At 55.6% G+C, this 25482-nt stretch overlaps 1 protein-coding gene across 1 annotated transcript in view; it reads right to left on the reverse strand.

Annotated features, from left to right (window-relative positions):
- Window positions 1-15381: 15381 nt before the first annotated feature.
- The window catches only part of N4BP1 (NEDD4 binding protein 1), a 46183-nt gene continuing 36082 nt past the window's right edge, over window positions 15382-25482 (reverse strand). Inside the window, exons 4-7 of the mRNA XM_062175882.1 lie at window positions 24596-24692; window positions 22271-22378; window positions 20876-20983; window positions 15382-19078 (exon numbers count right to left, since the gene is read on the reverse strand). Coding sequence (XP_062031866.1) covers window positions 18721-19078; window positions 20876-20983; window positions 22271-22378; window positions 24596-24692 — 671 coding nt within the window. The 3' untranslated portion in view covers window positions 15382-18720. The remainder of the gene's footprint in view (window positions 19079-20875; window positions 20984-22270; window positions 22379-24595; window positions 24693-25482) is intronic.

A 25482-nucleotide genomic window follows, 5' to 3' on the forward strand; every position in this document is an offset into this window, starting at 1 on the left:
GTCCCATCTCTGCCTCTGGTCCGGCTTCCTGCTAATGTGCTGGGAGGCAGCAGCGATGGCTCAGTTCCTGAGTCCCTGCCACTCCCATGGGAGACCAGTTGGAGTTCTTGGCTCCTGCCTTTGGCCAGGCTCAGTCCCGGTCGTTGCAGGCATTTAGAGAGTGAACCACCAACTGATGGGAGATCTCTTGCTCTGTCACTGCCTTGCAAAAAAATAAGAATGATTAAACAGACTTTAAAAATAAACTATATATTTTTTAAAGATTTATTTTATTTATTTGAAGAGCTACAGAGGGAGGTAGAGACAGAGAGAGAGGTCTTCCATCCACTGGTTCACTCCCCAGATGGCCGCAACGGCTGGAGCTGAGCTGATCTGAAGCCAGGAGCCAGGAGCTTCTTCTGGGTCTCCCATGCGGGTGCAGGGGCCCAAGGACTTGCTTTCCCAGGCCATAGCAGAGAGCTGGATGGAAGTGGAGCAGCCGGGACTCGAACCTGGGTGCATATGGGATGCTGGCACTACAGGCGGCAGCTGTACCTGCTATGCCACAGTGCCGGGGCCTGGCAAACCAGTCTTGGACCCCTGGCCTGCTCTGGGGGAGAGCAGAGTTTTCCCCACACTTTGGGCTTTGGGCTAGGCTCGGCCTCCTCCTCTGTGGAGGCCTCTGCCCTGCAGCGGGGGGCCTTGGAGGAGCCCTGGCCTGCAGCCTCCTTCTCACCCAGCGGTGAGGAGCAAGGCCGTGTGGGGCATGCGCAGGAGGAGGGGTCACCGGCTCCTCCCTCCCGAGCGCCACCCCCGCCCTTGCCCTTGCAGTCTAGGTAACCATTTTTCTCCAAGGCCAACACCCGGGTTGAGGCATGCATCGCGTGTGCACAGCACAATGAGTCTATACAACCCCAACACACGCACGGAGCCGGTGCCGGGACCCAGCCGCACCGTCGGGACGCCCGCGTGCCGTGAGGCGGGGCTCTCACGGCCTGCCGTGCAGGAGGCTCCCGGTGGCACTGGCTGGGGGTGGTCGTGCTCTCACCCAGGGCGGGCTGCGTGGGCCCGTAGGGTGCGCATGGCCTGGGTTGTAGGTGCTGCACCTCTTTCCTGGTGCACAGCCGAGATCCACATGCTCCAAGTTCTCGCCAACGCTGCCTACTTCCTACGGCTTTCAGCTAAACCGGTCTGTTGGGGACACGCTGGTGTCCTGCAACCAGAGAATGAGTGCTTGTCGCGCTTGGGGCTTTAGGGGCGTAACTGTCGATGTTGCTTGGAGGAGCAAGGCCTCTCCTGGCCTCACTGCAGGCTGCGCCATCTCTGCCCACGGCCTCCCTGGCCTCCTTCTGCTGGTCCTCTCCGCTGTCCTCCCTCTAGTCATGGGGAACTCCCTCCTCCCCTCCTCCGGACAAACCCTCTCACCCTTCCGGCTCTAGGTCAACGGTGGCTTCCTGGGAACCTGTCAGGCCGGCTGACAAGGTCAAGTCCCTGCCTGGTCTGCCCGTTCTGCGGGTGCTTTTGTGACCATCGCTCACCTCCTCTAGACTGGAAGCTTTATGAGGGAAGGGGCTCCATTCAGAAGTTTTCTCTTGGGCCGGCGCCGTGGTGCAGCGGATAAAGCCGCTCCCGGACACCTGGACTCTGGTTCATGTCCCCGCTGCTCCGATCAGCAGAAGATGGTCCAAGTGCTTGGGTCCCTGCACCCAAATCATGAAGCTCCCGGCTCCTGGTTTCAGCCTGACCCAGTCCCAGCTGTTGGCGGCCATCTGGGGAGTGAACCAGCAGATGGAAGATCACTCCGTGCCTCTCTCTCTCTCTGTAACTTTGGCTTTCAAAATAAATTTTTTTAAAAGTTTTCTCTGCATTTTATCAGCTAGGATTTGGAGCAGCAGTGACGGACAGAACACATCGAAGAAGAAAGGAGAAGAAGTAAAGGAGGGGCGGGCACTTAGCAGAGCAGGGAAGCCCCGCTTGGGGCACCTGCACCCCCCTCGGACTGGCTGGCTGCAACTTGCAGCTCTGCTTGAATTCCAGCTTCCTGCTGATGGGCACCCTGGGAGGCAGCAGGTGGCGGCTCACGGTGATGGTTGGGTCCCTGTCGCCCACAAGGGGGACCCGCATGCAGTTCCTGGTCTTTGGCTCCCGCCTGCCTGTTGTGGGCATGTAGAGAACAGACCAGGGGAAGGAAGATCTCTGTCTCTCTCTGCCTTTCAAATAAATAAATGAAAAATTCTTTATAAAAAAAGAAGTGCACAATCATTTTTGTCTCCTATAAACAAAGTCGAGAGATCAGGAGTCCAGCTGCTGACCCCATGATCCTCAGGTGGTGATGCTACAGATGATGACTGGGGACCCAGGCTCAGCCACTCTGCCAGCCCCAGCCTCAGCGGTCTGTGATGGCTGCTCAAGCCGTTGCTTCCACATTCCAGCCAGCGAGGAGGAGGAAATGAAGACGGCAGTTCCCTTCTCAAGGAAGGAGTTTGCATAACGCATCCTTGCTTATACTGCCAGACCCCAGCGCCCTGCGCTCAGGGATTGGGGACTATCACCTCTTCTGGGGGCTGTGGTCCCGGCTAAAACTCAGGGTCTGCTTGCAAGAAGCCGAGAGTGCCTGCCACAGTGGCCGCTGCAGCCCTCAAGAAGTGTTTAGTGACACAGGAGCATTTTCAGTGACCCCTCGCAGCCCCCTGAGCTCAGTGTTATTATTCCCATTTTACAGATGAGCACAGTGAGGCTTGGAGTGGTTACAGCGACTTGCTGAAGGCAGTCAGTGGACACCTGCAGCCCTGGGGCGTCGGCCCCTGGTGCAGATCAGCTGCTGAATTCCTAGCGCCCACTGGACACGGCTGCCCCCCCCCCCCCAGGGTCCTCTTCCAGGCTGCACTTGGAGCCTGTGAGTCCCTCCACGCTGACCTTCTGGGTTCCCACAGCAAGCACGAGAGGCCATGGCTCCCAAAGCCAGCAGCCCCTTCTAGTTCCCACGCGAGGCTGCACCCAGGGCCTGGCCTGTGTTCTCGCTGAGGGCTCCGACTGCCCCTGACCTCAGCCTGCTCGCTAGCACCTGCGTTCTCTCTGCGCCCCCACCCCCGGGGCCCCCATGCGCTCCTGCCGGCCGCTGCCCAGGATCCTGAGCGCCTGACAGTGCTGGGGTTGGGGGCTGTCTCAGCTGCGCTGCTGGCGGTGGGGGCAGGTGGGGCGGCCTGGCTGTCGCTGGCCAGAGGCTACGCCTGAGTCAGGAGCTGCTGCGAATGCTGGCTGCTCTCCGGTGTCTGGTCCCAACAAGCTCTCCTTCTCCTTCCATCCCGGACCTGCCCGCTGCCTTTTTTCTTTTTTTGACAAGCAGAGTTCGCCAGAGAGAGAGAGACAGAGAGAAAGGTCTTCCTTTTTCTGTTGGTTCACCCTCCAATGGCCGCTATGGCTGGCGCGCTGCGCTTATCTGAAGCCAGGAGCCAGGTACTTCCTCCTGGTCTCCCATGTGGGTGCAGGGCCCAAGCACTTGGGCCATCCTCCACTGCCTTCCTGGGCCACAGCAGAGAGCTGGCCTGGAAGAGGAGCAACTGGGACAGAATCCGGCGCCCCAATCAGGACTAGAACCTGGGGTGCCAGTGCTGCAGGTGGAAGATTAGCCTTGTGAGCCTTGGCGCCGGCTCCCTGCCTGCCTCTGACGTGAGCTGCAACCTGGGAAACAGTTTCTGTATGCCTGTGTGTAATCCGCCAGGCGGTGAGGTCTCCAGCTGAAAAACTGTGTCACTAACTCTGTCCTTGGAACCCCTGTGGGCTCATCTCCCTAGGACAGAGCCTTCCTGTTGCCACCACCACGTACGTGGAACGGGCCCTCAACACTTTAAATCCCCTGTGCTGGGCAACAAACGCCACTCACCTCTCATCACCCGTCCACTCGCTCGTTAAACATTTATTGAGCACCTACTATGTGCTACATTGTGCTAAGTGCAGGGCTATGAGAAACATAACCCCCTGGGGAAGGTATTTGGCCTAGTGGTTAAGCAGCCCAGGTGTCCCAGGCTGGAGTAGCTGGGTTCGAGTCGGCTTCACTCTAGATTCTAGCTTCCTACCAATGCTCATGCTGGGAGATAGCTATGACCTGGCCCAGCCCTGACTATCATGGGCCTCTGCGAAGTGGAACAGCAGATGGGCGGCTCTCCCACCACCCTCCATGCCCACCCCGTGTGTGTGTGGAGGGGTGCGTGTGGGGGTGTGTGTGGGGTGTGTGTGTGTGTGTGTGTCTGTCTTTGTCACCCGCCTCGAAAGCTCATGGCCTAAGCCCCCTAATCATATCATATACAAACTTCAGAGATTTAAATATACAGGAAAAAAAAAACCTTGAAAGAAGCCAGAGGAAAAAGCACTTTAGCTCTAGACAAGCAAAGGTAAGAACCACATTTGAATTCTCCCGAGGAACCTTCTTTTTTTTATTTTTTATTTATTTATTTTTTTTGACAGGCAGAGTTAGAGAGAGAGCGAGACAGAGACAGAGAGAAAGGTCTTCCTTTTCCCGTTGGTTCACCCCCCAAGTGGCCACTACTGCCGGCGTGCTGCGCTTATCTGAAGCCAGGAGCCAGGTGCTTCCTCCTGGTCTCCCATGCGGGTGCAGGGCCCAAGCACTTGGGCCATCCTCACTGCCTTTCCGGGCACAGCAGAGAGCTGGACTGGAAGAGGAACAACCGGGACTAGAACCCGAGGTGCCGGCGCCGCAGGTGGAGGATTAGCCTAGTGAGCCGCAGCGCCGGCCAAATCCTGAGGAAACTTACAAGGAAATTGAGTGGGGAAAAAAAGGACACCCCCCCCAACAGAGAACTCTGTATGCTGTGACATTGTCTTTCAAAAGTGAAGGTTAGGGGTCTGGAGCAGCAGTTGCGTCATCTTGAGGACACCCACTCCCCATATCAGAGAGGCCGGTTCAAGCCCAGGCTTCTCCACGTAGACGCAGCTTCCCGCTAGTGCACGCCCTGGGAGGCAGCAGGGGATGGCTCAATGCGTTGGTCTCTGCCACCCACGTGGGAGACCCAGGCTGAGTCCCTGGCTCCTGGGTTCTGCCTGGATTTGAAGGGCTTCAGGCAGAGGGGGGCGTGATCCACTGGAGAGCAGCTGGCCACGGGGTGGGGCTTGGCGTGGGCCCCACCCCAGGACGTGGGACCCCTCAGCCTCGCAGCTGCAGGTGGCCTTGATGTGGGAATGTTCTGTCTTTGGCAGCCTCCACGTCATGGCTGACCTGGTCCCGAGACTGCTGTCTTCAAAGGGGTCTCTCCCGGTTAACCAGGGGCCGGCCCCAGCAGGGGGCCGTCTGCTAATAGGGGCCTTGGCTTGTTAGGGCCCAGGTAGCGAAATTCTGGAACCTTCACACAGCCGCCGGCAGGGGGAAAGGCTGGGACACACGGCCTGATGGGTCTCTGCCTCCTTGGCAAATGGAGCGACCAAGCAGATTTAATTGGATTTAGAAAGAGCAAGCAAGGTGATTTAGCAATGCCAAGAAGCATAGCGTCCCCTTCTCCCTGAGAACTGGTGCCTGTTGCTAGCAGGTTCCCTCAGCAGGCCAAACAGGTTCTCAGGGCCAGGCCTTGGCTCGCCCAGACAGCGCCCCCTTCCGGAGGGTCTTCTCCCCCTGCCTGGCGCCTCTGTGCCAGTCCCACCCAGCCTTCTCCCGTCACCTTCCTCCCGCACCCGCGATTGAGTCAGTCCTCTCTCATCTGCTCCCAGGGACGTGGGGCCTCAGACCCAAGTAGGAATGATGCCTCCATTCTCAGCGGGCCGCTCTTGCCACATCCGACCCATCCCTCGCACGGCTTCTCAGAACAGCTGTGGATCAAGTCACTTTGTGGCTTCACCGTGGCCCGAGGCTCAAAACGGGACCTGCAGCTTACAAAGCACACCCTCGACCCAGGAGCACAGGGCTGCCCTCCGGTGCACACCTGTGCCCGACTCCTTCCAGCCTCAGGGCTGTCCCACACGCCGTTCCCTCTGCCGGGGGGACTCCTTCCCACAACCTAGCCTCTCCAGCTCCCAGTATCCCCAGCGTGACCCACATGGGCATGAATGAGCGTTCACATGGTCTCAGCACCCAGCCGAGTCCACAGGCATCAGGGAGCCCACAGAAGCCGTAAGAGAGAATGCGAGGGTTATGAAAACAGCTCATGGACAAATGGAATTAAAAGACAAGAAGAGGGGGTGGTGCTGTGGTACGGTGGGTTACGGTGCTGGTTCGAGTCCCAGCTGCTCGGCTTTCTTTCCAGCTCCCTGCTGGTGCCCACTGAGAGGCAGCAGTTACTGGCTCAAGAGCTTGGGCCCCTGTCACCCCTGTGGGAGATCTTGATGAGATTCCTGGCTCCTGGCTTTGGCTTGGTCCAGCCCTGGCTTTTTTGGGCATTTGGGGAGTGAACCAGCGGATGGAAAATCAATATATATATATATATATATATATATATATATATATATATATATCTGCCTTTCAAGTAGATGAAACTAAATATATAAAATTTTTTAAATGCGCAACTAATACACACACACATATGGAGATGTTTATTTTGGTGCAAAAAATTTTTTGAAACCCATGCATAGTTTTTGTCACAATATACGTTTTCCATGAACTTCTCGAAGTCCTCTCATAAGTGATTATCGGTGTTCAAGCCCCAGCTTTTGGGGATCACTCGCCAGGCGGCTGCAGTTACACTGGACCTGCCCCAGCCTCCCCTTGTCACCTGCTCACGGCGCCCCACCCCCACCCCCACCCCGGCTCCTCTGCATTCATTCATTGTCATCATGTGTGTCCCTTTGTTTTATCTGAGTAATGCCTCGCTCCCCGCCTTGGACAGAAGCTGTGCCCAGTGCTTTGTCCCCAGCACAGAGCACACCGCCCATCCCGTGTCCAAATCATGAGCCATAAACTCATGAGTGAATGATGGGTGAGGCTAGGCTGAGGCAGGAGCTCAGTGAGCTCAAAGCAGAACTGCCGCACTTGCTCTGTGAGCCCCCATCCCCCAGCAGGTGACAGTGAGTGAGCTGGTGCCCCAGGGCGGTGGGGGAGGGAGCGGTGGCAGCCCTCAGAACAGGGTGATCCTCCTGGTCCATGACCCTTGGGTCTCTTCCCACTCATTGGGATGCAATTCTAGCACAAGGGCTGGAGGCCGCCCTTGGCCTGGGACTTTGCAGCCTTTCACGCCCTCTCCCAAGTGCTCCTCCTGCAGGCGGCCTCCAGGGACAGAGCGCTCCCATCTGCGGGTTTACTCTGTTCAGTAGTCCCTGTCCATCCGTCTGCTACTAGCAGTGTGTGGCTGAGCACGGCTCCCCTCAGCGCTACCGCTGGAAGCTGGGTGGTGTGCGTCCTCCGGTTTGGGGGTTCTTTTGCTGGATTGTTCTGGTCCATTCTTGGTCCTTTGCTGTGCATTTTAGAAATGGTTTTGCAACTTTTCACAGAAAATCTGCTGGAATTGTTTTGAATCTACAGAAGTGAGTCAATATTTTAAAACTGGTTTACATTTATGTTTTTGAAATCCTAGATTTTTCTAAGTTTCCTTTTTTTTTTTGACAGGCAGAGTGGATAGTGAGAAAGACAGAGAGAAAGGTCTTCCTTTTTGCCATTGGTTCACCCTCCAATGGCCGCTGCGGCTGGCGCATCGCGTTGATCCGAAGCCAGGAGCCAGGTGCTTCTCCTGGTCTCCCATGCGGGTGCAGGGCCCAAGCACTTGGGCCATCCTCCACTGCCTTCCCGGGCCATAGCAGAGAGCTGGCCTGGAAGAGGGGCAACTGGGATAGAATCCGGCGCCCCAACCGGGACTAGAACCCGGTGTGCCAGCGCCGCAAGGCGGAGGATTAACCTGTTAAGCCACGGCGCTGGCCCTAAGTTTCCTTTTTTAAAGATTTATTTATTTTTACTTATTTATTTGAAAGAGTTACAGAGAAGGAGAGGTGGAAGGTGGAGGGTGGGGGGTGGGGGTGAGAGAGAGAGAGAGAGAGATCTTCCATCACTGATTCACTCCCCAGATGGCTGCAACAGCCAGAGCTAGGCCCATCTGAAGCCAGGAGCCAGGAGCTGGGAGCTTCTTTTGGGTCTCCCACATGGGCGCAGGGGCCCAAGCACTTGGGCCTTCTTCTACTGCTTTCCCAGGCCATAACAGAGAGCTGGATCGGAAGAGGAGCAGCCGGGACTCAAACCGGTGCCCATATGGGATGCTGGCACCACAGCGGCAGCTTAACCACAGCACCGGCCCCTGTAGCTTTCCTTTGACAAGTGGGCCTGCACCCCTGCAGAGCCACAGCCAACACCCCAGGTGCACCAGGCGCTCAGTGCACCTGAGCCTCCCCCTCCACGAGGCTGGCGCACTGCACGCAGCCTCCTCACCCGTGGCTCGGAGTGCCCAGCCCTCTCAGGCACAGGGTTTGGGTTCCCAGGTCAGATTCTTGCTCAACAGACTTCCAGGTGGGATGCTCTCACTCCCACTCCTGACTTGGCTGTCACGTTCTCCTTGTTCAGGGTCTCCGGGCGGCTTTCCTGGAAGTGCCATGAGGACTCCTGGCTTGTGTTGTTGGGGCGCTCTGTGCTTCTCCGGCGGAGGGGACCTGCTGGTGTGATCAGCTTTTCAATGTCCCTGTCTCCTCCGAGCTCCAGGCTGTCTTTTGTGCCTACTGCAGTGTCTGGTGCTCTGTAGAGGTGCAAAGAAAGAACGGGCCCTTCTCCCAGGCGGCAGCCGGTGGACCTGCCAGCACCTCCTCCTGTCCTCCCCTCACCGCCCACACCCTCCGGTGGCCTTGACAAAGGGACAAATGGGACCCTCGCCTCCCTGGCCTGGAAGCTGCTGACGTCCACTGAGGCAAACAAGGGCCTGGGAGCCTGGGAAAGGAAACCCAGGACTCAGCTTCCCTGTGAGCCCTCAGGGCCCTGGCTGTTTTCCTTTCCTTTATTATTAGTTTTTAAAATGAAAGCATCGGATAAAGCCACCACCTGCAGTGCCGGCATCCCATATGGGCGCCGGTTCTAGTCCCGGCTGCTCCACTTCCCATCCAGCTCTCTGCTATGGCCTGGGAAAGCCGTGGAAGATGGCCCAAGTCCTTAGGCCCCTGCACCCACGTGGGATACCTGGAGGAGGCTCCTGGCTTCAGATCAGCACAGCTCTGGCCATTGTGGCCAACTGGGGAGTGAACCAGTGGATGGAAAACCTCTCTCTCTGCCTCTCCTCTCTCTGTGTAATTCTTTCAAATAAATAAATAAATCTTAAAAAAGAAAGGAAAGGAAAGGAAAGGAAAGGAAAGGAAAGGAAAGGAAAGGAAAGAAAAGAAAAGAAAAGAAAAGAAAAGAAATGGAGCTGAGACTCAAACCCAGGCACTCTGATATGATGCGAGTTTCCCAGTGGTGTCTTAAAAAAAAGAGAGCGTCATCCACACACAGATCTCAGCCGTTCGGTTTTTTGTTTTTTTGTTTTTGTTTTTGTTTTTTTTTTTTTTTGGACAGGCAGAGTGGATAGTGAGAGAGAGAGACAGAGAGAAAGGTCTTCCTTTTTGCCGTTGGTTCACCCTCCAATGGCTGCTGCGGCCGGCGCATTGCGCTGATCCGAAGCCAGGAGCCAAGTGCTTCTCCTGGTCTCCCATGCGGGTGCAGGGCCCAAGCACTTGGGCCATCCTCCACTGCCTTCCCGGGCCAGAGCAGAGAGCTGGCCTGGAAGAGGGGCAACCGGGATCGAATCCGGCGCCCCAACCGGGACTAGAACCCGGTGTGCTGGCGCCGCAAGGTGGAGGATTAGCCTGTTAAGCCACGGCGCCGGCCAGCCGTTCGGTTTTGACAGCTGCACCACTGGGTCACCCCCGCTCCAAACAAAATTTGGTGGCTGGCATTGAGCCTGGCAGTTAGATCCCCGCGCCCCACATCAGATTTGCGGGTTCAGTCCCCAGCTCCTTGCTTCTGGCTCACCCAGGCCAGAAGGGTCTCTGTGCTTGCAACCCCCAGTGTTTTCATGGAAACAAAGAGGTGCATGGGACAACCTCTGCCTGCGACCTGATACACACTCGCCCCAGCAGGGTGGTGGCGGGAGACGCCTGCCGGGTCCCTGACCATGAACATAGCTCCACGAGGACTCAGAAGCCGCCTCGGGCTCGTCAGCGCTGTGTCTCCCTGTTGCCTGCGCGGTCAAGCTGCCCGAGAAATGGCTGCTGAGTGGACAAAGGGACAGGTCAAGGTGCCGGAGGCGGAGGTACTCTCATAGGGGTGCTTTCCTGGGAGACTTCCTGGAAGGGGAGGTGTGGAGCCCACGATTGGAGAACCCTCTTTCCTAAACCTCACAGTGCTCCCACCTCCGTTGGCCTCACGCCATCCAGGGTAGGAGCAGTGGGGGGGCTCCGGGGTGTATCCCACTGGGACACCAGCACCTGGGGAAGGGAGGCGATGAGCGCAGGGGCGTCCACAGCAGAACAGAGGCGTGCTTGACCTGAGGAGACTGACCAGAAAGCTGCAGCCCGGGGGCCTGGGCGTCAGTTTCCCGTGTGGCTGGAGGAGTGCAGAGGATGGGTCGGGGCACAGGGCGGCGCCGAGGGCACTGCCAAGCGGCCAGCTGCCCCGCGTGCCTTCCCCCTGTCCTCACTTAAAATCAATGAATGGCCTTATTTGTGCGCCTTTTCCCTGGTCCATCTTCTGGGCACAGGGCCCTGAACGTCCCGTCCAGTTCTTAAAGAGAACAAGTGCTCTTGTGCTGGGCAAGCTGTGCCCGGGGGAGGGGGTGGGGGTCCTGTAGCTGCACTTGCTGGGACTCACTCCCTGGGGGCAGTGCCCAACTCCAGCCCTCGGGAGCGCGGCCCTGAACAGCGTGGAACCCGGTGCCCTGCCTTTCTGAGCTCTCTCTTCCTCTGTCCGTGCGAAGCCTTTGCATCCCGTTGGAAGGCAGGGCTGTGGTTGCCTGGCTGGGAGTGGGGCTTGAAGGGCACGAGGCGGGCTCTGGGGCGGACAATGTCCTGCTGTGCATCGGGATGCTGGGGACCCTCGGCCAGTGCCATACTTTCAAGTTGGGTGCTCTTCTCCCGGTCTTCAGGGAAGCTGGCAGAAGGAGACAGGAACCAGCCCGAGGCTGCCCACCTGCGACTGGGCTCACCAGGCACCGACTGAAAATGGCAAAGGCAGGGGTGGCCAAGTGCGCAGGTGGGGACACGAGGCTCGGGCCAGTGAGCGGCTGTTTTGGGTAGAGGTTACGCTCCAAGGACTGGTTAGGAACCAGTCTTTGCCCCTAGAAAAAAACCCAACTCACCTTTCTGCTCAAGGGGGAACAGGTACATTTTCTTGCTAGTGGGGAGGGGGAGTACGAGTAGGGATGGGGGACAGGAACGCTGTGGCCATAGGCAGCACACCTGGCCTGCCCTGAGACCCCCTGAGCTCCCTGTCTGGCCAGACCCTGCGTTTCTCACGTGGCCCATGCCCCCCAGCACAGAGCTTTGCTGACACCTGCGAGTGAGTGGCTGGCAGCCACATTTCTCTGGGCCACCCAGGAGAGGGAGGGCGCTGCTCCCGGAAGCAGAGACCTGGACTCAGGCGTGCTCTCCGTGGATCACAGAGCGGCTCTGCGTCGGCTTCCTCTTCCGGCTTCCTCTTCCGTAGGAGCCACACCCGTTCCTGCCTGCCCTGCACAGCTGCTGCTGGGACAGAGTCAGGCGAGAGATGGTGGGCAGCTGGGGCTGGGCCTGTGGGACCCTGCGAGGAGCACGGAGAGCACACGGATGGGGCCTGGATCTTCCGCGTGGAACACGACTGTGGAGAGGCTTGGTCACGCCCCGGGCCCAGCCCACGTGACTGTGATGTGGGAATGCCCAGCCCCAAGGGGTGCTTTTAGGCTGGGATCTACATTTTAACAAACCCGCTGATGGCAAATAGGCTCGATCCCAGGACCGGGTCCAGATGGCCCAGGGGGACTGCAGCAGCAGGCACTCCCACGGTGGCCCTGCAGGTGTAGGGAGCTCTGGTGGGTTCCCGGTGTTCCTGGGCAGGAGGGGTAAGGGAGGTACCACACAACGGGGAAGAACCGGAGGGAAAAGGGGCCACATCTCCTGGGGAGCCAGAGGGAAGAACCGAAGTGCGAACCAGATCTGGATCCACCTTGTCTACTGGGTGTGGAACGCCCAGCCGGCCGGGCCTGTGTGCGCTGAAGTAGAGGTTCTCCACTCACTAGGCCTCTCCTGCCCTCCTCGTCACCTATGTCCTGACAGCACTGGGCTCCCAGGCCTGTGAGTGCCAGAGCAGTGACAGGGCTCTGTGGGTGGCGTGCAAGGGGCACTGGCGCACACTCAGTGGATGCACAGCTGGGTGCAGCATAGCCAAGGCCGGCACCAAGCAAATGGGGGTGCTGACGGGGGTCCTTGGCGGGCCCAGTGCTCCCTGCCTGCACCTTCTGCAGAGACTTGGATCTGAAAACCACCCAAGGCCACATGAGGGTTGGTGGGACCCTTGCTGGGGCTCACGTGCATTCTGAGGGGAGTGGTGGGCCTTTCACACTCACAGAGGCTTCCTACCAGCGGGACACGGGCCCATCTGGGGTTTCATCCCCGCTGCAACACCAGCTGGGATCACCTGGGGATCGACAAGCATTCAGATGTGTGGCTGGGACCGGAAGGCACGTGGGGTACTGAGGCCGCATAGCCAGAGGTGGCAGAGCAGCGCTCAGCCGCTCAGCCTGCCCCTCCCCCCCAGCCCCTGGTCCATCCAGAAAACGGGCTGTTTGCTCTCACTGGCCAGCATGGTCCCCTGCACACGGGAGCTGCCCGAGGAGAGCAGTTGGAAGAGAGGCTGGGAAGGCAGAAGCATCCAGAGAGGATGTGGGTGTTTAGGGCTCAGCCCCGCCCCCACCGCGCTCCAGCTCGGCCTCGGGTTCCCCAGCCACACAACAGAGGAAGTGAGGGTGCCTAGGGCTTTTCAGCAGGGTGGCGCAAGGGGCTGGTGAGGGGTGAGACGCTCTGGCTGGGGAAGGCGCGTGTGCAAAGCAGCAGCGCCCACAGCTCCCGGGACCGGCTGCAGGCGGCCTCTGCTTCCTGCTGCCTTTTCTGGAGGCTGAAATCTTAGACTGATCCCGGAGCCAGACAGGCGGGCAGACAGCGCATTCTTCTCGGGGAGGCCTCCTCCCCCCGCCGCCAGGCCTGACCCCAGACTGGGTTTCAGGCAGTGGGGCTACGCAGGGCTCCGGGGCGGGGGGTGAGGAGTGGGGAAGGGGAGGTAAGGAAAGCCCCTGAGTCTGTAGGCTGTGGTTTGGAGTCCTGTGACTTCATGCTCGAGCCAGGAAGCCGGAGGTGGTGGCAGAGGGCTGATTCAGAAAGCCCCAAGCCCTCTGGGCTGGTGGCCCAGCAGCGACCCTGGGGACTTCTGCCCTGCTCCTGGGCAAACCCCAACCCATTTCCCCAGCGGACGCCCCCAGCCCTGGCACCTGAGCTGACATAAGGCTGCTCTCAATTTTCCCAAACCAGCCAGGGTGACAACAGGCCGCTCTAGCAATCGGGGACCTCTAAGCAGGACCCAGGCGCGGGCTCCCTGCTGGCTGACAGGGCTACTGCCCGGGCAGCCTCTGTGGACTTGGCTCTTGGCGCCCTCCCAGGGGCGCAGGGCTGGGTACCGCCCTCCAAAGGAAGGTGGGCGCAGTTTCCTCCCAAGGGCTCTGTGTGCCCGGCAGCCTCCCAGCCTTGACCCAGCTCCCTTACCAGCCCGAGTGTGGGCCAGGAGGTGGGGGGTGGGCACCCTAGGTGCCAGCCTGGCGGCTGCATCTCCTCTTGCAGCACTGGCTCTCAGGGAGGTGGAAGGGGTGGCCTGCTGGAATCCAGATCCTGCACCCTGGATGTGCCAGCTGTGAGAACTGCACACTCCTAGTGTCTGCCAAGGGGAGAAAACAGCTCCACCTGGAAGCACTGCTGTGCACAGGAAGCGACACAAACGGCTGGCACAGCACGGTGAGGGCTCAGCGCCAGCCGCCGAGCAGATCCCTTGTGGCTTGGGACAGGCAGCGGCTCTGCCATTGCCCTCTGGTTAGCACTGGGGATGCCATAGGCGCCAGGCTTGTTAAAGAAACAACGCCGTCCCCAGGTCACCGCTGGACTCCTCGTGACACACATGCTCATGCTGTGGGCTAAGAAAGGTGAAGATGCTCACCTAAGGGCCCTCATCCCTGTCCACACTCCCTGGTGGCCCCTGGGCCAGAGGGCGCAACTCAGACCCTGAAGATGACACGTCGACGCTCGGCTGGTGGAGATGGGGGTGATCCGTCAGGGCGGTGGCAGTTTTGAGTGTCCATGGGGCTTCTAGACAAGGCCACGGCAGCAGCCACTGAATGGGGTTAAGTGTCACAGATACGAACACGCTCACTTCTGGCGTCACTCATGCAGTGGGAAGTACTACTATGCCTATTTTACCTAAAATGGGCAGGCAGGTCCACCTGCAAGTGAACAGGGCTGGAGGGCCAGTCTCTGCCCAACTAGGGAAAGGCAGTGCCTGGAGAGGAAGTGGATGCTGAAATGGAATGCTGGGGGTAGGCTCCCTCTGGAAGGTCTGGAAGAGTCAGGCATTGTTGGGTTCCAACACCTTAGTTCTGTGTGTGCAAGTCTTTGGGATCTTTGTACACCTTAGGGGAACCTTCTCCATCCAATCTGCAAGTCCTTGCTAAGCGCACAGGACTGGCTTCCAGCAGGTCCATGCTGAGGTGCAGAGGGCTAAGCCACTGCTGGGACACCCCCCTATCCAAGCACTGGTTTGAGTCCTGGCTGCTCCATATCTGATCCAGTTCCCTGCTATGCACCTGGGAAAGCAGTAGATGATGGCTGTAGTCCTTGGGCCCCTTCCACCCATGTGGGAGACTTGGATGGAGTTCTAGGCTCCTAGTTTCAGTCTGACCCAGCCCCAGCATTGTATCTGTGAAGTAAACCAGCGGGTGCAAGCTCTTTCTGTTACTCTACCTTTCAGATAAATCATATTATGTACTTTTATTGGAAAAAAAAAAAACCAACTAGATTTCAAGGGACGAAAATCCAACTCAAACTAGCTTAAGCAGACTAGGGCACAGTGACATCCGAGGAAGGGCTTTGCTGACCACTGGAATGGGGCACTCGTTCCGTCAGGGAACTCTGCTTCCTCCTCCTTCAGGCTGGCTTCCCTCGCGGCAGACACGGCCTCATGCAGACCTGGGCGCGCCACCCCAGCTTCCACCATGGGAGTTCAAGGTCTTAAGGTCCGATTCCCGCAATGGAGCTTCCTGATCAGGAAGTCAGACGACCTGACAGCCTGTGTCAGGTGCGCAACCCCAGATCCGTCTGCCCAAGATGGTGTGGCCTGGACGGAGCCAGGCAGACAGCCCACAGCACCCCACGGCCTCCCGCAGCTGGCCTCGGCAGGCCCCGCTGCCCGTGTCGCAGTCAAGAAGGCGCCGTCCTCCAGTTCACTTGAGCACACATTTATTGGGCACCTACCGAGTGCAAGGCGCTGTGCTGGGCGCTGTGGCAGCTACAGAGTGAACACAGACGGTCCCTGCCCACGAGGAGCTCACAGTCTAGGATAAGACACAGTACACGAGCAGCTGCAGCCACACCGCCAGGCTGGCAAGTGCCCAAAGCAACAAAGTGCTGTGGGGCCACAGAACACCACGGGGCTGCTTCTGGTCAGAGCGCTGGGTGGGGGCATGGAGGGGACCTGGGGCTGGCCCCTGAAGGGGGAGCTACCTGCAAGGGACCGCCCACGCAGGCGGGTAACAGGGCAAGGTGTGGCTGTGGTGTGGGAGCACTTAGGCAGGCAGGCAGGTGCGCTGGGAAGTGGACCTCCCTGCACACTAAAACTTGGGTGCCTGGATTTGATGCTCCAGCCAAGGCCACTGAAGGTCACCGAGTGTGAGTGTCTGGAAGGGAGAGCGGAGAGGTGGCCTGGCTGGTCAGGCTCGCTGCCCCCGGCAAAGCCAGGAGACTGCGGGACAAGGCAGATGCAGGGGCCACAGGGAGGGCAGGTGGGGCAGGAGGGAGGGGCGACAGAGGGGGAAGAGTGGGGACCCCTAAAGGTAAGCACAGACTTTCTCAAAATGTGGCCTCTGGGGTTGCTGGAGCCAGGCAGACAGTGGACTGAAGCTGCAGAGCCCCAGGCCTCAACCAGAGCTATAAACCCTCATCTCCCGGGCCATTTTCAACAGGAGCTGCCCTCTCTACCAGCAGACCTACAGGTGACCCCCAGCCTGAAAACCTCCTGTTCAGAACGAGGAGGTTGTTAAGGGCTTGGCCTTTAGGTGGAAGAAGGCGTGTGGGGACTCTACGGCATCAGGCGCCGGGCTTGCTGGGTGTGCACACCAAAGGCCTGAGTCCCTGGCGACGCTTCTGAGACCACTGCCCCGTGACAGGGTGGGAGGATCCCACAGGAAGTGAAGGGCGGGAAGTTGGGGGTAAGTATGTCCAATGAACAAACGCAATTCTCAGAGGAAATCAGGTGACTTTATTGTAATGTGAGCTCCGTGGGGACACGCGGAGGGAGGGCTCGAGGACAGGTGGGGACAGGAAGTGCTGGTGAGACAGCAGTGGGAAGCACACTGCTCCTGATGGGCCGGGGCCGGGCAGGGGAGGGGAGGCAGCTGGAGCCGAGGTGCAGAGCCTGGGCTTCGGTGAGGCGATGGGGCCTCCTATGCACTCGGCTGGTGTGGCCCATGGAAGCCTGCTCTCACGAGGCCTGTGTCCTGGCGCCATGGCTGCTCCGCGAGATGGCTGAGATGTCCTCACGGGCAGCCCACAGGAGCTCAGACCACTGGATGGCAGCACCAGGCGGGTCTCCTCCCACCCAGGGCCCTTTCAGCTCCACCAGGACCTCCCAACTGCCAGATGTCTCTGCCTGTACTAGTGTGGGGAAAGTGGGAAGTGGCTGCCAGACGGGGAAGGTTCCGGCCAACACGCCAGGCGGCAGCGGGGCCACTACGGCAGAGGCAGACCACCTAGGAACACTTGGCTAGCAGCACAGAGCTGAGTGTCAGGAGGACGCTGAGAACAAGGCATTTGCTTTCCTTAATGGTCTCGGAAGTGGGTTTGTAAATACTAAATCCAAATGCCACAGATTTCAGGACCGTCCATTACCTTTCAGGTAAGGGTAAGTGGTCTTCTTGCCTTGCCATTGCTGAGAAACGCTAAGTGGGCAGCTAGGTCTCTCAGAGGATCTCAAAAACATTCAAAGGTCAAAGGTCAAGTGACTTCTAGAGCCTAGGAAACCCCGGCTGCTGGGGTCAGGCTCCCGGCTGTCTCCTCTCAGGAGGCAGACAGTGCAGGGCCGAACCCCGAGCCACAAAGTCAGGGTCACTCACGAACCTGCCCCTTGCCTCTGCTGTGCTTCTGAGAGCTGAGCGACGGGGGCAGGGGCTGCAGTCCCCTTCCTGGCTGCCTCAGCCTTCCAGTCCACGCGCACGGCCGCTGACCGGGCACCAGGCCCCAAAGCCGCCGCTGACAGCCTCATCAAGGCACCCGACAACAGGCGACCGGAGTCCAAGGCTGCCCAAGCTGGATGGCTCTGGAACCACCTCCTGAGGGGTGCTGGGACCGAACGGAAGCCAGGGGAAGCTGCTGGTGACAGCCTCGTGATGCCACCAGGCCCCTCAATGCGAACAGCAGACCAGCAGGCGGCCTCGGCCGCCACCGATGCGGCCAGGACAGACACGTACCGCAGCACAGATATGACACTGACCGGGAGCAGCCTGGGTGCACGGGTATGAGGTACTAAGCCCTTGAAGTCCGGAGGAGGGTGAAGATGCTGAGTCACCCAGGAAAAGAACTTCACTGACACAGAGATCAGAAACACTGAGGAAGGAGAACTGCAAGGATGCCAATTCTGAGACTCACAGGAAGAGCTGTCCAGGAAACACTGAAGAGACAGACACAGGGAAAACAAACAGAGGGGCTCTGGGACACCCAGAAGCTACTAATGCTATGTACTGGCTTGGGTCACTTCAAGAGTGGGAAAGTGGTTTTTGGCAAAGCTGTACAAACCGCACATGGAGGCGCAGCCCAAGGCTGTGGACATGAGATGTCCCTGAGCCTCCTCACGCCCGCTGCGGCCTCCAGAGGCGGAGACATGATCTGGGCCGGAGTCTGGTCCCCGCGCAGCCACTCACAGCACTCTGGACCACACTTCCCTCTTCTGTGGGGCGGCACGAGCCCTAAGACTTCTCCCAGCCCCATATTCTCTGAGTCTAACTTGGCCCTGGGCGTGAACAAGGCTAGGCACAAAGTGCCATCTAGTGGCACCACCTGTCCACTCCCATGAGCGACTGTGACCCAGGACCCCGCAGGAGCAACCAAGTGCAACTCCGGGGGAAGGGCAGAGGCGGGGAGGGACAGCACACTCCCCGGTGCTGGACGGGACAGAGTCATCTCAAGAAAATAGACTTTAAGAGTCCTGCTTTCCTGAGGAAAGCAGCTCTTTTTCTTTTTTTTATTAGAAAGACTAACCATATCCATTTATCAATATTTTCAGCTTTAAGGAAAATAGTTTAAAAAACATAAAAATGTAAATACACTCCAGAGTAACTGCTATTAAACAGTTCTGAACAGGCAGAAAATGTAGACTTTCCTTTTACAGAAAAGGTTAAATCTGTAATAGCAGCATAATTTATATATAGAAAAAAGCTGGTTTCGAAAACCCAGATTTTTTACACACAGAACCTCTCCCATGCCCTGTGCAGCACAGGCACGTGTGCACGGGGACACTGGGTCCTTCACATTACGGTACTTGCCGCCAGGCCAGGCTCCGCGCTGCCGCCACCTTCAGTCCAACACCATGGCAGACAGGGCGTTGAGGTCTTTCATGTAGGGATGCGCCACCAGGATCTGGTCGATTTTCAGTCTCTGCTCGGAGTCGGGGAAGATCTTGAGGAGGGCTTCCCTCAGCTCGCTGGTCTCTGCAGAAGACCTCTGTGCTGGCATGGGCAGGGTCTGCGGGATGCTGGGGAGGGGCGCCATGAGCGGGAAGCGGGGCTGCGGAGGAAGCCAGTGGCTGGGAGGGGCTCCCTGAATCCGGGCCGCAGGCTGGTGGCTGGTGCTGGCCGCCTGGGTGCCAGGGACTCTGAAGCTGGGGTCAAACATGCCCACGGTCGGCAGGGCATTGAGGAGGGGCTGCATGTCTCTGGGAATGGAAGAGAGCCTAGTGAGCTGGGTTAGAAGAGAAACAGCAAGCCCTTCTAGAACTTTGCTGCTGACCCGGTGGCTCAACACGCCATTTCCTGGCTTCCAAAAGACAGATGCGAGACTGCCACGGAGGCAGTGCTGGAGGGGCCTGCAGGGACTCTGCCGACACCACCTCCAGATGGCTCGGAACACAGATGCGCCCTCCCTGTGACTGAGCCCTCCCAGCCACGGGGCTCTCACCCAGGGCACACCTGGGAGCTTGAAGAGAGCCGCAGCCCAGGGTCCTGGCTGACAGGCAGCACCAGAAAGGAGCCCCTCCGGGCCCAGAGGCAGTGTCCACCGGGCAGAGACTCCCCTCCCAAAGTCCGGGGGAGGAGCCTCCCACCTGACCTGGCTTCCAGCTGGAAAATTGGTTGGCTACATGATTTTCCCAACTTCAAAAGGTGGTCCCTCTGTGAGACGTGATGACTAACAACTTTGTTGCTGTTGTTAAGATTTATTTATTTGAAAGTCAAGAGTTACAGAGAGGTGAGACAGAGAGGGAGAGAGATAATCTTCTACCCACTGGTTCACTCCCCAAATGGCCACGATGGTCAGGGCTAGGCCAGGCCGAATCCAGGTCAAGGAGCTCCTTCCAGGTCTCCCACGTGGGTGCAGGGGCCCAAGCACTTGGCCTACCCTCCACTGCTTTCTCAGGTGCATCAGCAGAGAGCTGGATTGAAGCTGAGTAGCCAGGACACACACGGAATGCCAGCACCGCAGACAACGGCTTAACCCGCTGTCTTAACCAATTAGTTAACACCCTTGTCAACAGGCAGCAGGCAAGAAGAAAAGAACAGGCAGCCCGGTCCTCACTTCGAGGCGGCTCAGGGAGTGGGAGACTGACGACTCTCTCCCACTCAACTTGACCATGGGTCTCGGGCCCTAACGCTTGGGAGAGGCCCTCCCAGTGAAGACATGTGGAAGAAAAGGACGCGGACTCACACAAAGCCTGCGCTGGGAACGGCTGCCACCGTGCTGGTGTGAGAAGCCTGAGGCTGCGGACCCAAGGGCTCCAAAGAGGAATAATTCACAAACCCAGGAGCTGAACTGAGGTAACTTCTGCAGAAGGTGCCTCTGGGAGTATGTTGGGGGAAACCCACCAGAAATCTGAATCCAGACCTAGAGTCCTGGGAGGCTCCTGTTACAGAGTACCCTAAGTGACGCCCACCAGTAATTGACCACCAGCTTGGGAAATCTGCTTTGTCTCTTTAAATCCAGCTCTGCATCCTTTTCCATGATTAAAACCAAAAGAACTCAGGTACTGTGGTGCTGCCTGGGAGCCCACATCCCACTTGGGAGCGCTGGCTGGATCCTGTCTACTCTGCTTTTGATCCAACTTCCTGCTAACATGAGCGGGGAGGCGGCAGATGGCGGCTCAAGTGCTGTGGGCTCCTGCTACTCATGCAGGAGACCTGGACAGAGTTCCAGGTTCTGGCTTTGGCCTGGTCCAGTCCTGGTTGCTGCAGTCATCTGGGAGAAATGAACCAGAGGATGGAAGCTAGCTCTATCTATCTGTTACTCTCTGACGCTCACCTTTCAAGTAGATGAAAAGAAATAGAAAAACCAAAGAACCACAATTGACAATTTGGTCTCTGGGGGGTACTTTTTTGATTCGCTCCCACATACATGATACCAGCACTACATCGAAAGTTTTAAAAAAACTAAAATGTCATTTTTACACACTTGTACTAAAGCACAAAGAACTCAGTTGAAATAAACCTTTAACTAGAAGACAACCTGGAAGAGGAAATACCTAAGACAGACTTCCTTCCGAAGAAACTCTTCTAGGCGAGGTCCACTTCTTCCCAGAGGATCATCAGGAACCATAAATATGTCGCCCACGAAAGTGTACTGCAGCAATCTGCAATACACAGAACGATTACAGCACTGCAGGGCTGCAGGGCCTCAAACTGCAGGCAGCCTACGCATTCTGACTGCTTAATTGCCTAAAAGGGGGGAAAAAGAACCACACCCAAGTTAAACCATTTTAATTTCTGTTTGGACACAAACACGGTATCAGCTGACCCTCGGATTTTTCTTTAAGACTTCTAGATTTTTCTCTGGGTAACAGAACTTTCATCATAACCTTGAGAAGCAAGATGAGAAGACTTTCTGCTTAGGACACAACAGGCATTCCACAAAAATGTTACTTTTGAATAAAATGGGCAGTGAATGTGTCCATGGGCGAACCAACCGAAAATAAGCTTTTAAAAGGAAAACAATATGATGTATGAAGAAAGAAAATTCAAGGTCAGTAGAGAATTATTATCAAGCTAGAAGAAACAAGGAAGCAAAATGAAACAGCTCAAGGGCCTATGTTTGCTGTTTAGATCTTGGTTTCTGGCACACTTTTGTGAATTCTGAATGCAACGGGTCAGCTTTGAGTCGACTGCATTTACAGCCTCCAAACATGAGTGACTGTGTACTAAGCAGTGATAGTGAGCCCGGGGGAAGATCGGCAGGGACAGGTCCTACAACATCAACGGCTCATCCTCATCGTCGTGCTCAGGAGATCACAGGCCAACTCTCTGTTCAGCTATCAACAGCAGCTTTTTAACAGCACTGGGGTCAAAATGTATAGGGTAATGAACTCTCACCTGGGCACTTACAGAAAAGAATCTGTTATTAAAAGCCTCTGATAATTCAGTGAAAGTTTCAGACAAGAGGCAACTGTGAAAAGTCTCAGGATCATTGCAAATGAACTAGAGCAGCGAATGCCCCACTAGTAACTCTGCCGTTTCCAATGACATCGAGTACAGTTTCAATATGGAGGATTAAAAAGCTCAAGGAAAGCATCAGATGCTGACGAGCAGAGGCACACTCCCCGAGCTCTGGTGTGGCACTCAGCCTCTCGCTGCAGCGGCCCAGCGCAGGGATCCCGCCCGTGTTCCTGCACAGCTGCCTGTGTCACCGTCTCACACACAGAAGGCTCAGAAACGTCACCCACAGGCTCTGCCGCCTTGGGCTGGGTCCTCCTCCTCACCTGGCAGGACCAGCCACCCTGTGCACTGGAGTTCAGCTTTAGTCTTACGATACTCTGGTCTCCTGTGTTGCTTCTGCATCCAAGGTGCACAGCAAACAAGAAAAATGCAAACAAAAACAAACAATAACAAACTTTTCCAATCTAAGACAAAGAAGAAAATGTTACCTTTTTGTAATAATTTCTCGCCAAGAGACTGACTCAGTCACAAATTCTCTGAAGTTATCATTTGTTACAATTATGCCACCAGTTTTGTCCGCTAAGTGTAGTAGAAACCTATGGTAATACAAGAGTTTAAAATGAGCAAACAGGCATCCCTGGGATAGAGAAGCCATGTCGAAAGCAAACAACAGGACTTCTTCACAGGCCAATCACCAACTGCAGAGAAGTGAAGCCTGTTACTTGAAGATCAATGGAAAATATGAGTACCTCCAAAGTTACTGTGATCATAAAGAAGTAACTATGAGCGTATAATAAATCTGTTTTTTAAAAAGGTTTCAACTATAGTTTATACATTTTCCTAGAAAAGTTGTATTAATAAATAGTGGTAATAAGAATTCATGATGGCCAGAGCAGAGACTAAATTAGAACAGACAAAGCTGTGAAATCACCAGTTTTTTTGTTGCTAAGCTACTGTATTCTGGTTCTAAGATTAGCTGCTTGGTGTAGTCAGCCTTGCAATTCTATTTTTTTTAATTCATAGGTTCATATTTTCTGCTCTGATTTAAAAAGAAATGTCTAGAATTACTGTTCTGTTTAGCCTAAGTTATAAATTCACTCAAATGGAAGTTATTAAAGAATACACAGTGATGAAAAATGGTAAGACTGAAACAATAAACAAGAATTCTATTTCATTTTTGGGTCTTATTCCTGTTCAATTCCTCTAGATAGATTTATGTGGACAATATGAATTCTATTCCTGAGGTCAGAATTACCTCATTTGTCTTAGGTAACATAGACAAAGATGAGATGACAAATTAACAGACAGGGACCAAACCTTGTTAGTTTCAGCAATCTTAGGAAACTTTGGAAAGAAACCACAATTTGGTTCTATGGTATTAAAAAACAAACACTTTACAAAAAAAAAAAAAAAAAAAAAAAAACAAACCTCACTTCTAGTCAGCAAGGGTTGTAAATGCTGAGGCATGCCCAGAGGTATTCTTAAAAAGGCTTCTGAGTTCAGGCACTATGAACTAAGATGTACATTCTTGTCTTCCAAAGTCTCAAGAGCCACCTATGTCACATGGCAGCTTGGTCTACATACCTGTCCTTGGGCCCTGACTCGGCAGGGGTGAGAATGGAGTGCGGTGTGGGCACCTGCAGGATTTCCCCAGGTCCAGAAGCCAGTCTGACCTTTGACCTGAGCACGCCAACATCCCCTGCCCCATGCCCCCAAAGTTGAGCAAGAAGTGCCTTTCTACACATTAGCCTCCAGGACTTCCCACCAAGTCCTCTTCCAGCTCTTCCCACATGCTTCAGGTCACCTCCGATCTTCTCCCCACCCAGCCTGGTATCTCAGTTCAGCTGGGTGCAGGCAAGGCTGTCCAGGAGAAGGCCGCTGGTGAATGAATGGCCACTGTGGTTCCAAGGCCTCCTCCCTGGCAGGGCTCTCTTTTCAGCTCTTGCTCATTCAAGCCCCCACTAGCTTGCTCACATGCTACACATCGTCTTTAATGGGGGAGTGATTTGGTGAACAACAGGCAAAACTCCCAGGGGGGCTGTGACAAAGACCAATAGGTTAAATGCAGGACAGGAACAAGAAGCCACCACTTGTGTGCCAGACACCAGGAGACTGGCTATTGCTAGTCCTACACGAGAGGGATATTGTGAGAATTGGTGCTATTGTCACTGGCTAAGTCTGGAACTCTCTTGGGTTCAAGCAAACTGCCCCCTACTACTTATTTGGGTGCCTTCTCCTCCAGACGCCAAGCTCCTGAAGGCAGGAGGTGCAGTTGATGTGTGAACCCAGGAAACCAACTTCTGCACAGAGGACTTGGTAGGTACTCAGTAAAGTTTCTAGAAAGAATTCAAAAGGTGTCCCAGATGCACCCAACCTAAGGATGCACCTTATTCCTATCACACTGGGTCTATTATGGGGAAGAAACAAAAGGCCTGGGGATTACAACAGTCCAAGATGCTGGTGGTCAAAAGCAGAACAGAAGCAGGCAGATGATACTGGCAAACCACTCTCAAGGCTGCCACACTATGACAAGACAAACATTATTTGTTGCCTCCAGCAAAAGACTATTACTGAGTGCCTGTTTTTACTTAACTTCTCAGTCATGTTTTAAGAAACAAAACAAAAACTCCAACAGTTTCTTTTGTCATGTTCCTAAACCCACACAGTAAAGACTGTTGACGACCATACACATAAAAGCTCTCAAAGCCCTCAGTCAGGTAAGACGTTCAATAGTATGCACCTGCCCAGTGGAGCAGGTGGCAGGCTGTGCACCACCCAACCCCACCTCGGAAAGGAAAAGTAGCCTTTCATACCTGTCATCATGAGAAGCAATTCTTTCTCCAAAGACCATCCGAGCAGGAGTTAAAGATAATATTCCAAGCTCCTGGAGCTGGGTTAAGAAGTGCTGTTCTGTTCATGGAATAAGTTGAATATACATTCAGAAAAAGGCTATCTTCCCAGATGTATAAAAATAAATCAAAGAACACCCAGGTGTTTCTCTTGAAGAGTGGCAGAAAACCTTTTTTTCTATTAACTAAATTTTACTAACTCATGGGGAAGAAAAAATAAAATCAAGCAAGACCCATTTTAAGGTAACTGCAAGGTAGGAACTGACTTTAGCTAGTTTTTGAATAAAAAAAAGGCTTTGACTCATTTGCTTCTTAAATTGTAAAGAGTAAACCATAAGCCTGTAAGTAACGAGCCCTTTAAGAAACTTTACAGAGGCCAAAGAGAGTGATGACAGGCGCACCCTGTGGATGGGGTGGGAGCAGGGAAGAGTGGGAGAACAGTGCTGCCCCAATCCCTGGTGAGAGTCTATCAAAATCTCCCTCTAGGGGCCTCTGAGCCAACTTCTTAGTTGGCTGTGCAAACATTTATGGGTTTTCATGGCAGTAGGTGCAGGCAGAGGGCAATGGAGGGGCAAAGCCGCATTCTGGAAAATCAGTAGTGCGCCAAAGAGGCTGAAAGCCCAGGGCCCGAGACTCCCTAACTTGCATTCCTACGATGGCACTCTTCACTGACTTAAGCTGGCTTAATGTTTGACTGTCCTAGATCAGCACAGTGTGTAAGCACTCTTAGACTCTTTCAGGAATCCAGAGGCAAAACTAACTACAAAATGAGTGGGATCTGCCTCACTTCTCATGTACCTTCAGTTAGTACAAGTATGTTCTTCACAAATGAGGGAAGCTGGGAATGCTTG

This window comes from Lepus europaeus, chromosome 19 (assembly GCF_033115175.1).
Source record: "Lepus europaeus isolate LE1 chromosome 19, mLepTim1.pri, whole genome shotgun sequence".
NCBI classification, from domain to species: Eukaryota; Metazoa; Chordata; class Mammalia; order Lagomorpha; family Leporidae; genus Lepus; species Lepus europaeus.